The sequence below is a fragment of the Hippichthys cyanospilos genome, chromosome 18 (assembly GCF_059441005.1).
Source record: "Hippichthys cyanospilos isolate Australia breed blue-spotted pipefish chromosome 18, RoL_Hcya_1.0, whole genome shotgun sequence".
NCBI lineage: Eukaryota > Metazoa > Chordata > Actinopteri > Syngnathiformes > Syngnathidae > Hippichthys > Hippichthys cyanospilos.
In genome coordinates, this window is record NC_142386.1 from 3,830,990 (window position 1) to 3,850,484 (window position 19,495).

Consider the following 19,495-nt stretch of genomic DNA (forward strand, 5'->3'; position numbering starts at 1 on the left):
TTTTTAGAATCTATTACAAATGTTTATTGATTTCAGGATTCATAACAATTCATATTTCAAATATATGAAAACCAGCAACAGTATAAAAATCTTAATGTCATAACAATAGCAGTAAAGGCTAACCTTTAGTTACACGCTAACGGAATGAAAGCATTGAATAGAAATTAGCGCAGACCATTTCAATCAACATTATCAGACTTAAATTAGATCATTTATCACTTCTGTTTAGTTTTCTGTATGATGATGACATTTATTACATTGTCCTAGGAATTGATAAGATGGGAGATCTGGTGACATTTTTCTTGTCTTTTTTTAGTACGAAACATAGCGCTTTGTAAATAATGATTACAAATTGTCTCTGCCAATATTTTACCATTGATTTCTTCAAACGGGATGCAAAATATTGCAGGTGATTTGAAAGTAATACGCAGATCTTGTATTTCTCTTGTAGGGGCACTGCTAGCTAGGATATGGGGGTGGGCCACTAAAATGTGAATGGCGGCTCAAAAATTGCCCACGGGCCCTACTTTGGACAACTCCGGAGTATGCGATAAACGGTGAATATCGGTTTGTCACGTCGATTATGAGGAGAGAAACGCTTCTCGAAAAAAGTGATTAGCATAATCTTTGAGGCTGTTATTGAAATAACGACGTCTTTAACACCACTGCGTAAGCTCAGTCTGACGTTGCGGGCGGTTGTCTACTTTTCGCCGCAATCGGAGCACAAAATATCGCGACCCTTTGCAATGAAAGGCTTGTTAGCCAGACTGAGGGCGCACCGCTTACAATTGAAGCAGTATTCGTGCCAGGAGCCTCCGTCGTAGCTCACCACGTTCACACCTTTGCCGAAACCTGAGCGGGGGAAAAAAATGAACATTTTAAAAGGTAAAAAATACATTGGCTTCCATATAAGACTAAATAATCATTTAATTTTAATCGAAATCAGAAAAAAAGGAACCTGTGATGGCCAGTTGGCAACCGTTGCATTTCTTAGCCACAGTGTTCTTGTAGCAGTCCACGCAGAAGACCTGATCTTGGTGAGTGGTGAAGCTGGACCCGGCCAGGGCCTTGGAGCAGGAGCTGCACACGAAACAGTGGGCGTGCCAAGGCTGCCCTTGGTAGTTGACTCCACCGGACATGATGTTCTACGGAGGAATCAACATAAATATCTCCATCGCCATCGCCGCTTTGTCCCGTTGTCCAAAGTGACCTTTTTGCAGGAGACGCAGATCTTTGCAAACTTGTCGTCGTAGCAGGGGCTGCAGTAGACGTCGCTCCCTTTGGCGATGAAGCTCTTCGACGCCATGGGTCGCTTGCAGTGGCAGCAGGTGAAACACTCGTCGTGGAACGAGTTGCCTTTGTACTCCACGCTTTCCGTGCCTGGAGATGAACATGACAAAAATGTCATGAATTCATATATCGTATGAATGTAGTCCAGTAAATAAGTCAAATCCTCTCTGCAGTAATATTAGTCGTTGTTCGAAGAGGATAAAAAAGATACGACTGTCATTAAGGCTGCATGATGATGGCCAAAATAATAATCACGATTATTTTTGTCAATATTGAAATGTCAATAATTCATCATGTTTGGTCAAAAATGTCTATTTATTGCCCTTCTTTACACAAGAGTATATAAACAAGGCTTCAAGGCTTGATAATTACAAATAATAATACTACATTAAAGTAGATAAATAAAGTAAATAATAATTCAATCAAATCCACAAAACATGGCAAAAACTTGGCACGCTGGGCGACTCAGCTAATTTACTTGCTGAGTGCAAACTACTTACAACCAAACACTTTATTTACTTTTAAGCTAATTTTAATCAATTAGCAGTCAAAATGTCATTTTCAGTCATTTCAAACAAATGTATTCCAATTTTTTGCATATCGGATTTTTCAAAATGGGTCTCAATTGACAGTCGGGAAACAGTGCCCCCTGGTGGTCAGAGTGTAAAGTGATTGATTTGACTTGAAATTTTAAAAAAAAGCTTGACTTTTTAAATGTTAATATCGCCGAGGATCAGCTTAATTAATATCGTGATCGTGATTAAAATTCAACAAACTGCCCTAACTGTGATTGATACATTGTCTGTCTTCACATGTTGCTGCATCTTTTGTGTTCCCAATATCCCTGTTACACCACCACCGCATAAACGGTAATAGGTAACAACCGCGCGATTTGCCTTGTACACTCATCTTAATAACAATCAATGAAAAATCTCAAAGGTTGTTGCTAAATATCGAATAATAAAAGATGAGCATAAGATAAGCGTATTGCAATTGTTACCAGCGAGTATGGGCTTATAGCAGGTGTGGCAGCGCGGAGCTTCTTCTCTGGAGCAGCACTTGCCGCACAGGATGCGCTCATCCTTGGTGACGAAGGGCTCCTTGGCAAGCGGCTTGTAGCACTTTGCGCATCGGAAGCAGTCCTCGTGCCAGTAGCGGCCCTTGTGGCTCAGCTCCTGACCAAAGCCGGCGTCACATCCCAGTGCCCAAAAATACAAAATCAAAGCGAGCGCGTGTACACACCTTGGACTCCACCGAGATGGGTCGGTGGCACTCGGCGCAGCTGTTGGCGCAGAACTTGGTGTGGCAGCGCACGCACGCCGGCCGGCCCTCGTTGCGCACGAACCTCCTGCCGCCGAGATCCTCGCGACAGTAGAAACACTGCACGCTGGCTGACATTTTTTTTTTCTCTGAAATCACAAAACAAAAACAACCTTCAGTTGGATCAGGATTTCTGACGTCATTTTTTTTCCATCAAGAGATTCTTTTATTCTTATATATGTATATATATATATATATATATATATATATATATATATATATATATATATATATATATATATATATATATATATATATAAGTAATGAAAGTATGTCAAGGATGAAATGGAATGCTGTTGGTGCGGCTGGTGAGCCGGAAACACTGAAAGGATACGAAGTGGGTGTGGAAGTGAATGTAGCATACTTCCAACCAGGTCATTCAAAGTGCATGAACAGTGTGATGGAATGTTGTGTGCTTATTTTAACTTTCTGGCCGATGCTCCAATTTTTACGCCAAAGTAAATGAAATGTTTCTCAGCCACTGTTGTTGTATGCTATACAGGCTGCAACCAACAGAGGGCAGTGTACAGCCCATACTGCAAATCAACTCATTTATTTAAAATGATTAGATTCAAATTATGATGAGGCAATATGAATTATTTAAGGACAATAACAGGGAAAGCAGGTGTTTTTAAAATTTATTTTGCAATTATTTTAAGTATCATTTCACTTGATAATAATTATTTTCAAGTTATTCTTGTAAGTTACAGTGTATTTAAAGTCCTGGTAGTTAAGTGAAAGTAAGGACGTAAGTGAATACTCATGTATATTAGTCAAAATATTTTGAAACGACTGTGATTATAATTTATTCCATAGTAACCCGGCCCAAGGAAGACATGTTAAAAATGCCCCCACTCATGCATTGCCTGCATCGGGTTCCCGTTGGCCCAGTATCAAGAACTCCTCCTCAAACGCGTGTGCGCATGTATTGAATGATCACATTAAGAGGTGAACGCATGACGCAATGTCTGGCTCATGTGGTCAGATCTGGAGTGCAGACGCGGACACACTCACACAAACACACAACTTCGCTCACAGACACAAAGCCACTCCCGAGAAAACAAAACCCACAAACCTCGTGGTGCCTGCTGCATGCCAGCACACATTCACAAGGAGGTTTTGGGTTTTCGTTGCAATGTGACTTCAACATAGTCCAAACTCAAAATCGACTGAAAAGCACTGCATACCGAGGTATAAATAAAGTACATTTAAAATGAACTACAACACTGCTCCTTTATAGTACAGGAACGGAATATTGTACTGTACTGGGTCTGATTAGGTCAGGTACTAATGTACTTTGAGGTAATGGGCGATTTACCATTTTTGTACCGTCATTGAAGATTGTCATGACATTTTATTAGAGCACCTGAAAAAACAACAACTTTTCTTTCCATGCAAAAAAACTCAGCAGACCAGAAATCACTGTAAGCAGCCATGCAGGTTGGCATAATAACAATAGCACCACCAGCATAGTAATAATAATAATAATACACCTATCTGATGGGAACAATTCGCTAACAGGAAGCCAAAGCGGGAATTCCAGGCAGGTCGGGGGGAAAAAAATAAATCACGATGGGTGACGTAAGCCGACAAGCCTGAACTTTTTTCCTCTCCCTCTTGTCATAATAAACCATGTTTTAGGAGCAGATAGCTATCATTATCATGCGCAGCTAAATGCTAATGAAAAACTCCAACTGAGTGTGCCAGCATGTGTGGTCCTGTCTTGAATTACAGGGGGCAAAGCTTGTTAAGTGGCAAGAAAACCATATGCTGTGTTTTCCTACTTGGCCATGTAATGCCTCTAAATATTGATGCAGGATACATGTTGGACTTGGAAGGAAGTTTGCCTGCACGACAAGGGTGTGACGGAGTTCGAAATCCGCACCCAACCCGGGCCATCTGACACCGTACGGATTTTTCACATTTGTCTACACGACATCTGTGCTGGGCCCGCGTGTTGGCATGAGCTTATCGGCCAAGAATGTGCTGGAACACACAGAAAACAGGAAGTCGGGCTCCATGGCAAGAGCGTTGGCACCATACGTGCGCGGAGAAACACAATTACAAGTGTTATTTTGATATTATGATTATGATCGCCATTTTGCAGCAAATAGTGGGGCTTGGGCATTGACTTGCACAACTGTAAGCGGGGAGGCTTTTATTATTTGGATTTTAGAATCACCGCAAACTTCGGACTTGAAGACGCAACTTTTTTCTCGTTATTTGAGCCTTGTGGTTTATAGTCCAGTGCGGATTATCCGCAGTTTGTTTTTCCAAGCTACTAGGGGGCAAACCACCAGTAAAGCAGACATGTGTACCTGTTCAAAGTGCCACTTAATTGAAGCAATATGAAATATGAATGTGAATCAACGGCTGTGCTTAAAAAAAACATAGTTTGAAAATATAGCTTTAAAAATATTAAAACTATGTATAAGTTGAATAAAACAAAAGTTGAATAAATCGAGGTACTTTTATAGTATCAGACCACCACGCAACCCTTCTTCCTACTCTCACAAAGCTAGCAACTATTACACAATATTTAATAAGAAGCTTGGCTCTCAACTTCCTTTAAGTAAACTGTTATATTTGTCACCAGCAAGACGAATTCCAGAAAGTGGAATAATACAGTAAGCAAAGAAGGCGGCAACGACTTTAGCATCTGTCGATTAGCAATTTCCTTTCGTGGTTCTCCTATCCGTGTCTGCCTCAGTGGGCGTGTGTGTGTAAGTTGCCCTTCAAAACCTCAACAGCATCAGACCAGAAAAGAAAGGCCTTAAAAACATCCCAACAACATGACTGAGTGAAAGCGACTTAAACGTCCTGTGGGATTTCAAACTGCACAAACTATTTGACATAAATCTCAATGTCCCATTGGAAAGGCCCCCACATTAAATACGCTTGCCAACCAAAAAGCCGCACGTAGAAAAACAAAATGTCCTCCTTAAGCAGCGGATGATTTAAGTGTTAAAGCAGAAAGCTGGACGCGCCTGCACATTCAAGAGAAAGTCTTCCAGGGGATGTTGGTTAGGACTGCAAAACAACTTTAGTGATCCGAGGCGACTTTTTTTTAGATTTGAATGAATGCTGGATTTCTTGGGGTGTGTTTGAAAATGACTGAATGTAACATTTCAAAGATTGTCTTTGAAAAGTAGGGCACTTGTACTGGTACTTGCAGCGAGTTGTTTATTAACATTCCCAGTTGAAGTTTAAAACTAGACATGGAGAAGGGCCAATTGTGCAGGATAACTCCTAAAAATCTGCTAGGTTAATGATAAAAATGCAATTGCACTAATTGTTAGCTTGGGTTTTATTTCCAATAAAAGAAGTGAGCAGACTGAACCGACGTCCGAGTCCATCCTTGTTCACACACAGGAATATTGCTAAAACGAAGAGGATCACGTAAAAGTTATGTCTCCTGATGATTAAATCACACATTAAATCTACACAATCGTAAACTTCGTGAAACACGGCTGCTGCGCAACTTCGGGTATTTATGATAAAATTAACTCGAGCTGAACTCGAGGAAAAGTAAAAACAACAGCATGTTACAGTGGCACTGCATTCAATGACCGCTCACAAAGCGGGAAAGTGTGCAACAAATATATAAATTATAGATACGAACACAAGAAGGTATGAAGAGTTTAGGAAAATGAGATTTGCTAGTTTTTACATTGTTGCCAGTGTTGGTGCGTTCTCTATATGGTAACATAGAAAATACCCCAATTTGACCCCAAAATTAAGGGTGCATCATCTATTTGGTGAATTACGGTATTGATCATTTTTCTCCCAAGAGACTATATGTGACTGTAATCGATTCTGCGCTGTGTTTATGGTGCCTCAAGCTTAAACACGACGGCCAAAAGTTGTGAATTTTTTTTTTGTAATCATAGTAGCTATAGTTACAGCTCTTGTAATCATAGTAGCTATAGTTACAGCTCTATAATAAACTCTGCATGCTTTTTTTATGAGACTATTCAGGACAGCTTGAAAATTGCTTGACCTATCATCACCATCGCCACCACTTCACTCACACAAAAAAATCCCATAAAGTGAGACGTGCTTGTTTCTATTCGCTGGCACGAAGCGGCACTCTACGTGAAGCTTGAGAAAATGGATAAAAATTTTATGAGGCTGTTATGTTGTTTATCGTGCTCTGCTTCAACATTTCAAACAGGCTCAAAGTTAATGAAGAATGGATACAGCATTGCTGCTGTTTCTCCACACAGAAAGCCATTTATGTTTATGCTATTATAAGGACATGACCGCAGGCTGTGGAACACCACTCATTTGCTCATATCTCCTTAAAGTACTTATGACGCCTTTGCAGGGTACTTTAAATTTTGGGGGGTTGCAACAAGTCCTTGAAGCTTCTGCTAAAAAATAACCTTGCATTCAGCACATAACAATAAAAAGCTGTACAGGAATGCTAATTGACCTTTGAAAGTATTTTCTTGGCCTCAACACTTCGATCAGTGAATGGGGAGAAGAAACAACTTGTTAAGTGGAAACAGATTGCAGACTTCCAAAAGTCAAACACACACACACTCGCAGAATTACTTACAGAGACAACGCCCCGTGCAACAACTTTTAGGGCTTGTTTCCTCTTTGAATTTTGGAGATTTTTGCAAGGAAAATCTAGAAGAAATCAAAAAGTGTGACAATGACATCATCGTCTTAACATTTACCACTACAATCGGAGATGGATCACCATTTTAACAACTAATACACATGTTGCCAATTTATGAATTAATAATATCACAGATCGAATATAAAGCACGCACAGGAACGTTTCATGAGACACGTATTATGCAAATTAGCACACTTTTCTGACAAATCACTTCGTGAGTTAAGTGACAAGTTTAGAAACAAATATTTATTTTTCTGGTCCTCCATCTTACCGGGTGAAGTTGGAGTCGCGTGGCCGTGGATGCGCGCCACGGTGCGGGTGTTGATGAGCGGAGGGAATCGGTGTTCACTTTGCGCCTCACGGTTCACCGTCAACACGTCCGCTGGCGTCGTCTGCCAGACATTAACAGCCAAGCGCAGACCGGATGTTTGGTGTCAAGCTTCAAAATAAAATCAACAGAACTTTCAAAATACATATTCTAATTACGTAGTCTAAAAGTTTGAAGTGACATTTTTCTTTCCAGTTACTTCTAATAGTAACAATTTACTACAAGAAGAGAAAGGGAAACGAAATTAAAAACAATAATGATAGGTAAAACCTTTAAGCGATATTTTGGCAACTCATTCACAAATTGTTTATGTTATCATTTTTAGGGTTTTATAAATGTAGTTTCTTTGCACCTTTTGGAAAAAGAGAACAAATTCATGTGAGGAAATCAATTCATCAAAACTTCATATGCACGATGCATACACAAATTCGCATGTAATGTACTCACCATTTGAGAGTTCGGTGCGTCCCGGCAAATTTGTAATTCTGTTGTAAACCAAGGACCGGTCTGTGATGTGGTTAGTATACTGCATTGCATCATACTGAGAGGTATATTTTAGCCGACTTAACCGGCTACAACAGAGGGATAAAAATGACACGGTGTGATGAAAATGAAAATCACTCACGAGAAGAAACAATGTGCAGTCCTTGACATTTATTTCTGATACATTTGCAAGTTGCCAGACAGAAGATCAAAAATGTCGAATGACAGAAAGGAAGGAAATGAGTCAGTCTATTTTTTGATTATTAGATCACATTTCTTAAAAAAATAAACATTTACAAACAACCACGTTTCTTTCATGCTCATCAACTCCAGTGTTCAAAAAGCAGAATCAGACCCTTTTTTTTTTCCCTCGCTGGTAAATAATTAGTCTGGAGTGTGATCGCTATGACAAAAGTAGCATAAAAATGAAATGGAGATGTTTAAATCATTTACACAGGAAAGTATGACACAATCCAAATCGCATGTATGATTGTGTAGAAAAGCTGAATTTTGAATACTGCTTGAGAATCAAGACAAAAACACTTTGAAGATTTCAATTGTTTTCTGGGTACCGTATATCAAAGACGTGAAGACACTCTTAAGGTGTTGACCGGCCTGCGCGGCACAAAGACGACAGGACGGGTTTCAGTCCACCAAACTACAGAGATGTCTAAGTGCAAAAAGCAATATGAGTGGGTGAGATCCTTTTGGTATTGCTGCTGTGGAGCCTCTAAGATTTAGAACTTGGAAACTGTTTTAGGATCATAGTTTGCAGTATAGTGACAATTTTTGTTTAGTCATGCCAGTCATTAGCTACATGCTATTTACAATGGCATCTTGTTGAATTATTTGATGAATCGTTTATTGTACTGAGCTACCAAATGCTTTTCTATGGTTATCATCAGAACTTTTAACATCTTGATAAAAGCACAAAAAAAAAACTCTCAAGAATTTTGATGTTTTTTTTTTTAACGGAAAATGGTTCAATTTAAATTGTGTAATTTAGGGGCATTTAATGTTGGAGGTTCCAGCTCTTCAAAATACTAAGTACATGTAGAGTATATTTACAATTCAGTAAACCTTACCATAGGTGTTGAAATCCAGTCCTTGAGGGCCGGCATCCTGCGAGTTTTCTGGTTTTCCAACACCTGATTCAAAATATAAGCTTAATAGCAAGCTTTGCAGGGGCTTGAAAACGATACTGATCATTTGAATCAGGTGTGTTTGAGAAAGAAGATTCGAAAACATGCAGGATACCGGCCCTCAAGGCCCGAAGTTTGACGCCTGTTGTGCAATGCTAGTAGTTCTGATGACACATTGTTAATCTCAATTACACATACAAATAATTTCAACCAAGTGCACTGATCATATTCATCAAATCAGCGCATCATGTGTCAATCAGAATTATCATCTGACTGCACAAATCAAATGTACAAATCTACACTGAGGAGAATTTACATATCAGGCACTTGAATTCACAATGGAGCCTGCCCAAAGACATGGCAGTATATGTGTGGTGCATCAGTCAGATTAGACTTTTTTTTTTTCTTCACTCACAAGCTAGTAAATGACGGGATGCTCTCGTCAAAAGAAGCATCTTGCTACATCACACAACTAAAATTCATTTTACGGACTCGCCTCCCTACATTCGTACAGCGTACCTCATGTGGGATGACTCGGTTGCGTCTTGCCACCGAGCTCTCCTACTTCTAAAAAAAAAAAAAACCCCAGAGAAATGTCGTACCATGAAAATGCACATAAATAAATAAATAAACCCACAAATGAATGACGCACACAGGGCAGTGCTCAAATTTCTGTCCAGGATTGTGGAACTAGTCAGTTCTCATGTCTACCTAGGCGCTCATCCTCCATGTGTATTTTGATAAAGAGTACCTGACCTTCTGCGTGTTCACATTGAAGCCTACAGTCATGGAGCAGTCCTCGCAAAGCACCTCACGTAGCTGAAGCCGATCTGTCCACGTAAAGATTTGAGGCGGCGCCAAACAGTGAAAGTAGATCATTAATCCAGTTGTTAAAGGTTTAGACAGTGGCTGCAATTATGTGACTGGAACAGTCAGCACAGGCTTTTTTTTTTTTAAATCAGTTGCATTACTAAGTGGGTGAGTCATGTTTTTAAATAGCAGAACAGATGTTGAGTCCATGAAACAAGGAAAGCAATGTGGGTCCTAAAGTGCAGAAAATGATTTAGCAGCATAGAATACCATTCAGATTTTAGCCAGAAGGGGGATTGCAATACAAATAATTATTGCCAATAAGCTTGATCAAATAAGCAAGATCACTAGCAGAACTGAAGGGTTGCCAAAATAAGTGTTTGAACTGAAAACCATAGAAAAAGGAAATATGAGTCACGTAATACTAGCAAGCCTCAACAAATGGCTAAGCTTCTCGATTTCGATTACATTACTAAGTGCAGTTGTAAATGTTGAAATAGTGAGGAAGTGAAATAGCCTGATAATTACAATCATGTAACAATATCCACAGGCCTCCAAACTAGACAACATACCGTACCTTAGATTGCACTGCTGCCTCTCATTTGCGGCAAAAACAACAATTGGCCAGCATTAGTGAAATGGCAAAGTTGGAAAAAGTACTGACTAGCTACGGTCGGGAGAATATCAAAAGAGACACCGGTCACTTAAAAACAGCCACTGTCTGAAAATTGCCAAATAAGTAGCCCGCAGAACATACAGCACTGTCACGGAAATAGAGCCTCTGGCCCAACGATGGGAGACAAAAATCAACTAGGATGGCATTTTGGATGATGACGGCAAGCCGCGTCTCGCTAGTGCAAACCTTTTCTTACAGTCTGTGCCTACGGGGGTCCGAGTGCGGCGGGGAGGGCGGCGGAGGCAGGGTGACGGTAGTCGGCGGATCCACCGGGTCGTTCACGGGCAGGACCAGGCGGGTGCCCCGGATGGCCACCTCGTGCTCGGCCAGCGCCAGTTGGTGATCCAGGCCCTCGTCGCCGGAGGACGGGCGGTGGCGCTTGGCGCCGCCGGAGCCCGAGCCGTCCGTGCTGACGGTGACGTCGGCGTACATGGAGCTGATGCTGGCGTCGTTCAGGATGAAGTCCGAGTCGTCGTCGTGGAGCGGCCCTTCGTTCTAGTGGCCAATACAGAAACAGTAAAAGAGATTCCAAAATACAAACTTATATGGGCCCTGAGTAGTTACTACATATATTTACACGAAGAATCGCGTCTACTAAAAACTCGGCCCCTATTTAGTAGTTGACGTTCAAACCTCGTATGCTTGTGGGCTAGTGAGGCACCGTGCCAGTGGCCCACAACAGGCGGGCAGAGTGGCGGTGAGAGGGGGGCCACTGTGGGTCAGGAGGGGTTTCAGGTAGCTTCACAAAAGGTGTCAAGGACATTGAACATTTATTTTGAAGAGGGTCAAAATATGATACAAGTGCATAAGTGTTTCTTTAGAGTACCTTTGCCCAAAACGTTTTAGAGAAGATACAATACAATTGCCTTAAAGGTCCACTAAATAATGTGGTGTGCCACAGGGATCAATCTCAGGCCCTTGCTGTTTGCTCTGTATGCTTCCTATGTGGCGTCAAGATTCATGTGAATCATTATCATCATGTTTAAAAAACACATCATTAAAAAAAATGTGTGTGAATCAGTGTGATGTGGCTCTCTTTATGTCTCTAACAAATACATTTTCACTTAAAGGGATAACATCAGTAGTAAAAAAAAAAAAAAAAGTAAAATGGAAATCCCACAGTACAAATCCACATGAAAGGATACTTGTGATCAAAGTTGTACCAGATCCTGAAAGGCCAAGCACTCTCATGCTTTGTGTTCCTCCTCTGTGAGCCATCCGTCATTCCTGTACTCTGTCAGGCAGAAATTTACAGTGCATACTTTTTATTTTTTTATCAAAAGAAAAATGACACATTTTAAACCATGATACTCACCATATGATCTTGATCAGAGTCCACACCCACGCTGACATTAGCAAAAAATAAAGACGGGACCGTGTCATTGGAATAAATAATAAATAAAAATAAAAGGTGGGAACCGAAATGTGGGCCTTACGGAATGCTCATGAAAGACAACATCGGCATGGTGCCGCCTCCGCAGATCCACACAGTGAAGAAGACGATCAGCAAAGTGGTAGAGAACATCATCTGGCGTGCGTATGTGGCCGTGTCTCGGATGGACAGGGCGAACGTCATTGCCCCACGCAGTCCTACAGGGGACAAAAAGAAGTGTACATCAGTTGTGGTGATCCTACTACATATGGCCAATAGGTACTTGTCAATAAACAAGAATATTGTGCCATAAATGAACAAGCCATAGTGAAATATGTTGAGACGCTCTTTCCTTTTACAAGCCTGTCACACAATACCTGAGACAACACTACCCTCTGCTGGTGAAAAGAAGTAAAGTCAAATCATAAATCTTGTCCACATTGGTAAGACAATTCAGTACACTAGTAGTAGAATGACTGAGCCAATCATAGTTCAGTGCTTCTAAATTATATTATGAAACAAAACCTTTCGTGGCCCGCTGACTATAAATATTATAATCTCTAAAAAATGTATGCCTAAAACGATATCCTTTTTTTTAACATTAACACATGAAAAAAACTATAAATCAACTTTGAACAGGGCTAAACGACTTTTTATACTGTTTATACAGGTTAGAGGTTAGTCTAAAACAACAACAAAAAACAAGTGCGTCAAAATGGCTGAAATTAAAAAAAAAAAAGGCAAATCTTATTTTATTCACTGAGGTCATTCGTGCACACACACACACACACACACACACACACACACACACACACACACACACACACACATCTCATAACTTACCTGCAAACATCATGACGTGCTGAAAATTGGAGCCAATCTTGTTCTTGCGCCCCAGGTTAAGCAGGAAGGACAATGGGAAAATGTTTGCCGCTCTGCCCAAGAACACAGCTATCTGGAGTTGTATTTCGTTTAAGGGCAAAGTGGGAGATTTATGCTGAAAAGATTCACGATGGACCTGATAAACACCCATACTTTTGGTCCTTAATTTTGGGAGAAAAAAGATGGTGTCTTATATTTGAGGAATTACGATAATTCACTTGAAATCAGGGACTCCACAGTATGGAAACGCATATTTTGAATCAAAAGCTAAAAAGAACTCTTTGACAATGAGTTGAGAGAAGGATACAAAAGCCCCGATGATGAACAAAGGGTTGAAGACGTGCGACTGAAAGGAGAAGAGCGTCAGGCCCATGTAGGAGAAGATGAAGTTCTCTGCCAAAAAGTTGAGCAGCTCAAACAACTGTTAGGTGACAGGCAGAGAAAACAAGCGCACAATGAGAACTGGCTCCGCTGGCTTCATCGGGTTTCCTATTGGCATTCTTTGTTGACTGACATGCCCCAGTTGGCACGTACCTGTTTGGTTCGATCCTGTGAGTCACGAGAGAGATTATTATAGGTGTAGTGAGCCTGAGTGATCCCGCAGAAGAGCACGGCAACCACGCCTGGATTCAAACACATTTAGAACATTAGTTGATAGTTAACTGAAATGTGACAACAATAAACCATAATGATATTAATGTAGCACCGGTGAAGCCGCAGGCCTCCGCCAAAAGGAAGGTGCTCCAGGACATGAGAAAAAACAGTGCTGTCTCCAGCAAGGGGAAGTCCCTCAGCTTGGTAAACTTGGTCACGTGATGGAAAGTTAAGAGAAATCGGCCATCAGAAGGTAATAGTTAGATAATAGCAACCCAAACTATAGAGTCAACTATAATCATTGTGTCTTCATTATTTTAACATAATTCCTAATAACAATAATGCAATATAAATACTTCCGCTAGAAAGTCAATAATTGACAAAAATCGAGACATGATTAAGATGCAGTAGAGAAAAAAAAAAAAAAGTAACGTGAAGGATATGAGCGCCGTCACCACACCAGTGGCCACGCCCAGAGCAAAAGATCCACTAAAAACGCCGAGGAAGATGCCAAAGGATTTGAGCAAGGCCATGGCCTCAAAGCTGTGGCTGTTGTCCCCCGCCGGCTGGTAGGCCACAATGGACCTGAGGACAGTAAAAAACGGACATAGCATTTAGGAAGAACCATAGAAGGCAACATCAAATCAACCTGAATTCTTTAAAAAACATTTTTCTTTTTTTAAAGGGCCATATTCTATGTCCATATTATATAACACGTGGAAATTTGAGCCGGAAACAATTAGCTCTGCCTACAAACTGCAATGAATTACTAATGAGAACGACAAATAAATAGGACGCAAATCTAGACTTCTCCCCTTACAAGTTGCAACAATTCTCTATCCAACTGCCTCCTCCCAAACAAACTTAAACTCCAAAAAAGAAACACCTTGCACTCTCTAGTACAGTAAAAAATGTGTGCGCACCGTTTGAGGAAACATGCTAGGACTCATTTTGCGGATGCCCGATGTGCCACTGCAACCAAAACAAAACCCTTGTGGTTTTTCCACAGTCATTCCTCCTCGCCCTCGGATTGCGCAATTCCAGCCGCGCGCCTACTCTGCTTCTCCCAAGCGGAGAAGAATACTGCATGCATACATACGACTCAGATAGACAAATGGAAGGGCAGCAGTGGAATGACTTGTGTTAGGAGGGTGAGGTTCCGCTTTTGCGGTGGCTTTGTGGGAGTGTGCGTTGATTTTTCCGTGGGGCGTCAAGAATACTTACGACGACAGGACGATGGCCACGGCGTCATTGAGCACGCTTTCCCCAAAAAGTAAAGCATACAGGTCCACGTCGACCTTCAGCTCGTTGAAAATGGCCAGCACAGTCACTGCACCAAAAAAACGGAAGGGAAAGACACCACAAAGTTTTTTTGTTTTTTTTTTCCAATACCACTCTCTCCATTACATGTCTGTCAGGTATTTTCATGGTGAGGTTTATATTTTATATTACACTCGGGAATGTGAAAATACTACTTAAGACTGCTGTACCATTCACAAAGGTATTATAATAGCAAAAAGTGTGCCTGGAAGTAATTCGTTCAACTAATTTTCCAAGGGATAAATCGTTTTTTAAATGAGAACAAAGGAGTCAACCAGCATTTGATTGACTCAGAGGAGGGATTCGAAAACCATTAAGTTGTCTAATGCCGCAGAAGTATCAAACCTGAGGGTTTTGTTTGAATGCCAGTGTTGTACCTGGGTCCGTCGCTGATACGATGGCGCCGAAGAAGAGGCAGTCCGTAAAGTAAAAATCTCCCCCGAGCTGGCCCACCACTTTCATGAAGGACACAAATCCGTACATGATGAGCCTGGGGGGAATTACAGGAAACCATCAAACACCGGAAGGCTAATTGCAGTTACAGTATATGAATATGAATAGAACATTTACCCAATAATAAAGCAGGATATAACTGTTCCCATGAAAGCATAGGCCAGGATGGAGCCAATGTTGCGGAAAAAGTGTCTCTATAAAGATGACAAGACATTTATTTAAAAATGTAACCTAACCTAAAAGTTAGTCTGAAGTCAGATAAATAGCCCAAAAGCACAAAGAACTGTTATTAAAGGGCTCAGACACAGGTGTTACATATTTTTTCGATAATACAGCATGTCCAGAAACTTTTGTCGACATAGCACAGCGAACTTTTAATAAAAGTGTCTCTTCATCCACCTTACCCGTTTAAGACTGTAGCCAGCATGGAAGATGATCGGGGGCAGCAAAATGTTGAAAAAGACTTCTGGGTCAAAGGTGACCTGAAGAAAGGAAGCAGAGCAATGGAGTTTTAGTCAATTTTGTGCATTCGTTCTTACTAAGGATTTTAAAGCTTCAGATTTTTGGAGTTGACTTAGAATCATGTGATCCTTTTTTGTCAACTGTATATGCAACTTTTTGCCTTCTTTCTGCAAATACAAACTCATTTTTAAGGCCATAGTCAACAACAGGTATCTCTACACCCTGAGGGGGCCAATTGATTGACTGTCATTATGTTTGGCATAACCTGCTCAGCTCCTGTTGTAAGTGGGAGGGTGAGTTCCGGAAAGAAGACATAAAAATGGAAGAGCATGTGAGAGTTGTCAAGTCTGATGAATGCAGATCTTAATTACTTGTCTATTTGTATTTATTGAGTGCACTAGCTGTAGTTTATCTGTAATTAATGTCACAAAACTGCAGGTTTAATTCTTGTTACAGTACTAAAAACCATTGGAGAGTATGTTTTGCAATAATGTTTTGTAGCAATCTTGCTAACTACAGTTCTAGAAATTTTTGAGATGTGTTTGGATGAACGAGTTAGGAGTGTGTCGGCCACACTTTTTGTTTTCAGCGAAAAGTCTATGCCAAGAATGCCAAAACAAACCCATTATGAAAAATGACAATCCATCCAACCAAAACAAAACAAATAAACAAAAATGATTCTGAGGTCTCGCCTTGCCTTTCTCAGCATCTCATCATCTTGCACTGGGCGCCCTTTGCCGCGGCTGACTTCGCCTTTCAGGGTATACTCGTAGAATCGTCCGCTGACGTTCACCAGCAGGGTGGCGGGACTGGCGTTCACCGCGCAACCCTGCACCACATCGCTCATGCTCGAGGGCACATGGACGCCGAATCGCAGGATCACACCAACCAGAAGGCCTTATCGGAAAAGACAAGAGGGCAAAGTTTATATGCATTCATTAGTGGTAATACTTGAGGCAATTTATGTTTTTTAGAGAGGTTGCAGTTATTTTGGAAGTGTACTTTGTTTAACCTGCAAGTGTGTATCATGCAAAGTGCAATTGTTAAGTCTGACCCTGAAAAGCAACGCTCATTTTTCTCCAGTTTTTATTTTTTTTTACAGATTTTTTTTCGTTTCATGTTTGTGACAAGTCGAAGTTTTTCTCTTCAAACAAATTGCTGTGGTTTAGGGAAGCATATTGTGTTTCTTATTTTTTAAAAAAAAATCATGCTGTAATTTTGGAAAGCTGTTGGGGAAGAAATCGACCATTAATTTGTGTAAGATTAGCTTAGTGCTTCAGTATGTGCAGCAAACGCCATCATGAGCATCCCGTTAGATACATTAGCATAGATGCTACATGGGGTCAATGAGTGGAGGCTAGTGCCCTTACCATAAATCATGGCGAGTCCAGTTTCGTGCAGAAACCTAAAGCGCCTGTGCTTGAAGAGCCATATAGTGAGAATTGTGAGGGTGAGGAGCATGATGAATATGAGCAGGTTGGCACTGTCTTGGCGGTGGCTTTCCTCAGCCAGTCTCTCGGTTGCGACGTTGTCCATCGCGTTGCCCTCACCTCTCGCGATTAGGACGAAGGACAACAAGGCGAACGGCAGCGACCACAGGGCCGTGGGGGATTTACCGTGAAGAAAGGGGCTTATTTGCGTAGACGCCATTGCGGCGCTAGTTTTCGTAGGAGCAGCAGCACTAGTAGTAGGCGAAATGTTCCTGTGACACACCACAACAAACGGAATCGGTTTCCGGGCTGATGTCAAAATAAAAGACTTTCCGCTTATTCAAAATAACAGTCGCTGTACCTGGAAAGAAATCCCACGTGACTCGACGAGATGTTTTTTGGGGGGGTTGTTCTTGCAAAATAAGTCTAATACCGATCTATACTTTTCCAAATGTTTTTTTTAATAGAGCAGAAGACTGCAAAAAAATCAAACGTGCAAATGTAAACACAATCTGCAAATCATGCACATGTCAATTTAAATGGAGACAAATTGCTTATCTGCTAATATTTTACTATCTTTTTCTTCATCTGGAAAAGCAACCTATCACAACACAGGTGACTTGAAAGAAATCCTGTATTTCTCCTGTAGGACGACAGCTGAATATTTAGGTATTTGGATACAAAAAAAAATGTTTTTAATCATTCATTCATGTATTATGAGGAACTAACTCCTTCAATTTGCCTGAGCCAGAATGATCTACTTCCACTTTCAGTTTGTCAAAAGAGAAGGTTGTTTTTTTTAAAACGCATCACTGTCAGGGCCAGTGGTTTACTCTCCCGACTTCCACTCAAGAAGTGAGGGTTCAGTTCCCACAGTTCCAGTGTAAACGTGTGTGATGATTTCCCCAGATGCTTTGGGAATTGACTGGCGACCAGTCTTTGCATGCAGCCTGTTTTAATTTACTGTAAAACATTGGCACAGTCTTAACATGTCAACAAAGATATCAGTCTCATTTCAATCTATCAGAATCTTATTTTAAATGTGACGTGTTTAGTTTTTGCAAAAGAGACCTTCTCCCATAACGTCGTAAAATGTGCATTTTAAATTCACGAGTAAAGTTTGTTGAGAATTTGTTGATGTCCTCAAATCAGTTTCCTCTCACAGGAAACCAATATGAAAAGTGCAGACACACATGATGGAAAGTGCTACCAGACGTGATGTCACCATTTTGTAGTGACTTCCTCAACTTCTGGAACCAAATAGCAAAACGTGATCTGTGTACAAGTGTGTGCTTGAGCTTGTCAGAAATTTAACATTTTGAACGCTTAATCCAGGGCTGTAGTTATAGTTTCTGTCATAGGGCTGGACTGACTATGAAGTCAAACAAGATTTTAAAATATTTTAGCCGGAAACTTGAAGACAAATCGGCATTTCACATAAAATGATGTGGCGGGCCGGAACTGGCACCAGTGCCTTGAGTTTGACACCTGTGGCTAAATCCGATGTATCAACATTGACAGATGTCATTTATATATATAGCGTTATATGTGTGCCACAATCGCGAGCGCGCAAAAAAAAAAAGATGTGCCAAAAAGACAGCCAATCAGAGTTTGTAAAAGCACGTTGATTGACAGCTTGTTATCCATTGAGATTGCTTGTTGTGGGTAAAAACGAGAGTGTGTCAACACGGACTTGGGCGGGAAAAATTTTGAGTGAGCGCGACAGTGGGAGCGCGACATCGAGATTTTGAGCGAGCGACTTCTTTTTCTGTGTTCAAAATCCATCGGTGCACAAATATAACGCCATAGAATTACCGTAAATAGTCTAATAAAGTGAAGCCGGGCAGCATAAATGTGTCCGCCAATCATCATTTTGTTATCTTTCACATCATGCTCATGTTGATAGTGAATAACTCGACAGTTTCCGCTTACAGGAAGCAGAAACCACTAAAGTCAAGAGCAGGAAAAAAAAAGTCAAATGTGACGCATTTCTGTCAGACGGAGCCGCGAACGTAAAGCATTCAATTTTTTATGCTCCGTGATGCTAACAAAACTGTTGTTGATTCTCTGTTTGGCAGGACTAGGTTTTGCCAAAGAACCCCCAGGTAAGAACATTTCAGGTTTTAGTCACTTAAAAAGGTGATTCGAATAAGACTGAAGCCTGTTTTTACTTTTTGCTTTCCTTTGAGCTGTTTCACACTTGATGGAGTTTATAATGTGAGGTTTTCAAAACAATTCAATTGACATTTCATATACAATGAATGGCTTTTGAACCAAAAACTGAAAACAGGGCAGAACAGAAAAGT

The 19,495-nt window shown here is 40.8% G+C and overlaps 3 protein-coding genes across 4 annotated transcripts in view; 1 reads left to right on the forward strand and 2 right to left on the reverse strand.

The window, feature by feature from the left end:
- LOC148408513 (four and a half LIM domains protein 1-like) lies at positions 1-7,629 on the reverse strand. Of its 2 annotated transcripts, XM_088440769.1 has the most exons (7): positions 7,509-7,579; positions 7,172-7,245; positions 2,533-2,699; positions 2,291-2,465; positions 1,211-1,380; positions 959-1,145; positions 1-852 (listed from the first exon to the last, which is right to left on the reverse strand). In XM_088440769.1, the coding sequence occupies exons 3-7, from the start codon at positions 2,686-2,688 to the stop codon at positions 701-703; spliced, it is 840 nt and encodes a 279-aa protein (XP_088296895.1). In that variant the 5' UTR covers positions 2,689-2,699; positions 7,172-7,245; positions 7,509-7,579; the 3' UTR covers positions 1-700. The 2 variants fall into 2 exon arrangements, with proteins under 2 accessions (XP_088296895.1, XP_088296896.1); XM_088440770.1 differs by lacking the exon at positions 7,172-7,245 and having other exon boundaries at positions 7,509-7,629.
- LOC148408514 (sodium/hydrogen exchanger 6-like) overlaps positions 7,172-19,495 on the reverse strand; it is a 25,668-nt gene continuing 13,344 nt past the window's right edge. Inside the window, exons 6-23 of the mRNA XM_088440765.1 lie at positions 17,130-17,461; positions 16,457-16,656; positions 15,702-15,779; positions 15,415-15,491; positions 15,222-15,334; positions 14,749-14,854; positions 13,968-14,109; positions 13,637-13,742; positions 13,465-13,553; positions 13,238-13,351; positions 12,892-13,003; positions 12,113-12,266; positions 11,992-12,022; positions 11,822-11,910; positions 11,310-11,415; positions 8,013-11,171; positions 7,509-7,676; positions 7,172-7,245 (exon numbers count right to left, since the gene is read on the reverse strand). Coding sequence (XP_088296891.1) covers positions 10,869-11,171; positions 11,310-11,415; positions 11,822-11,910; positions 11,992-12,022; positions 12,113-12,266; positions 12,892-13,003; positions 13,238-13,351; positions 13,465-13,553; positions 13,637-13,742; positions 13,968-14,109; positions 14,749-14,854; positions 15,222-15,334; positions 15,415-15,491; positions 15,702-15,779; positions 16,457-16,656; positions 17,130-17,409 — 2,100 coding nt within the window. The 5' untranslated portion in view covers positions 17,410-17,461 and the 3' untranslated portion in view covers positions 7,172-7,245; positions 7,509-7,676; positions 8,013-10,868. The remainder of the gene's footprint in view (positions 7,246-7,508; positions 7,677-8,012; positions 11,172-11,309; positions 11,416-11,821; positions 11,911-11,991; positions 12,023-12,112; positions 12,267-12,891; positions 13,004-13,237; positions 13,352-13,464; positions 13,554-13,636; positions 13,743-13,967; positions 14,110-14,748; positions 14,855-15,221; positions 15,335-15,414; positions 15,492-15,701; positions 15,780-16,456; positions 16,657-17,129; positions 17,462-19,495) is intronic.
- Positions 19,122-19,495, forward strand: part of LOC148408515 (cytokine receptor common subunit gamma-like) — a 2,876-nt gene continuing 2,502 nt past the window's right edge. The window contains exon 1 of the mRNA XM_088440767.1: positions 19,122-19,294. Coding sequence (XP_088296893.1) covers positions 19,231-19,294 — 64 coding nt within the window. The 5' untranslated portion in view covers positions 19,122-19,230. The remainder of the gene's footprint in view (positions 19,295-19,495) is intronic.

Excerpts from the sequence above, each read along its gene's own strand:
- LOC148408513 (XM_088440770.1), bottom strand. The coding sequence starts at position 2,688 with ATGTCAGCCAGCGTGCAGTGTTTCTACTGTCGCGAGGATCTCGGCGGC. Across the intron at positions 2,466-2,532 it reads CCATCTCGGTGGAGTCCAAG|GAGCTGAGCCACAAGGGCCG; the intron begins GTGTGTACACGC and ends GGCTTTGGTCAG. Across the intron at positions 1,146-1,210 it reads TCTGCGTCTCCTGCAAAAAG|AACATCATGTCCGGTGGAGT; the intron begins GTCACTTTGGAC and ends ATTCCTCCGTAG.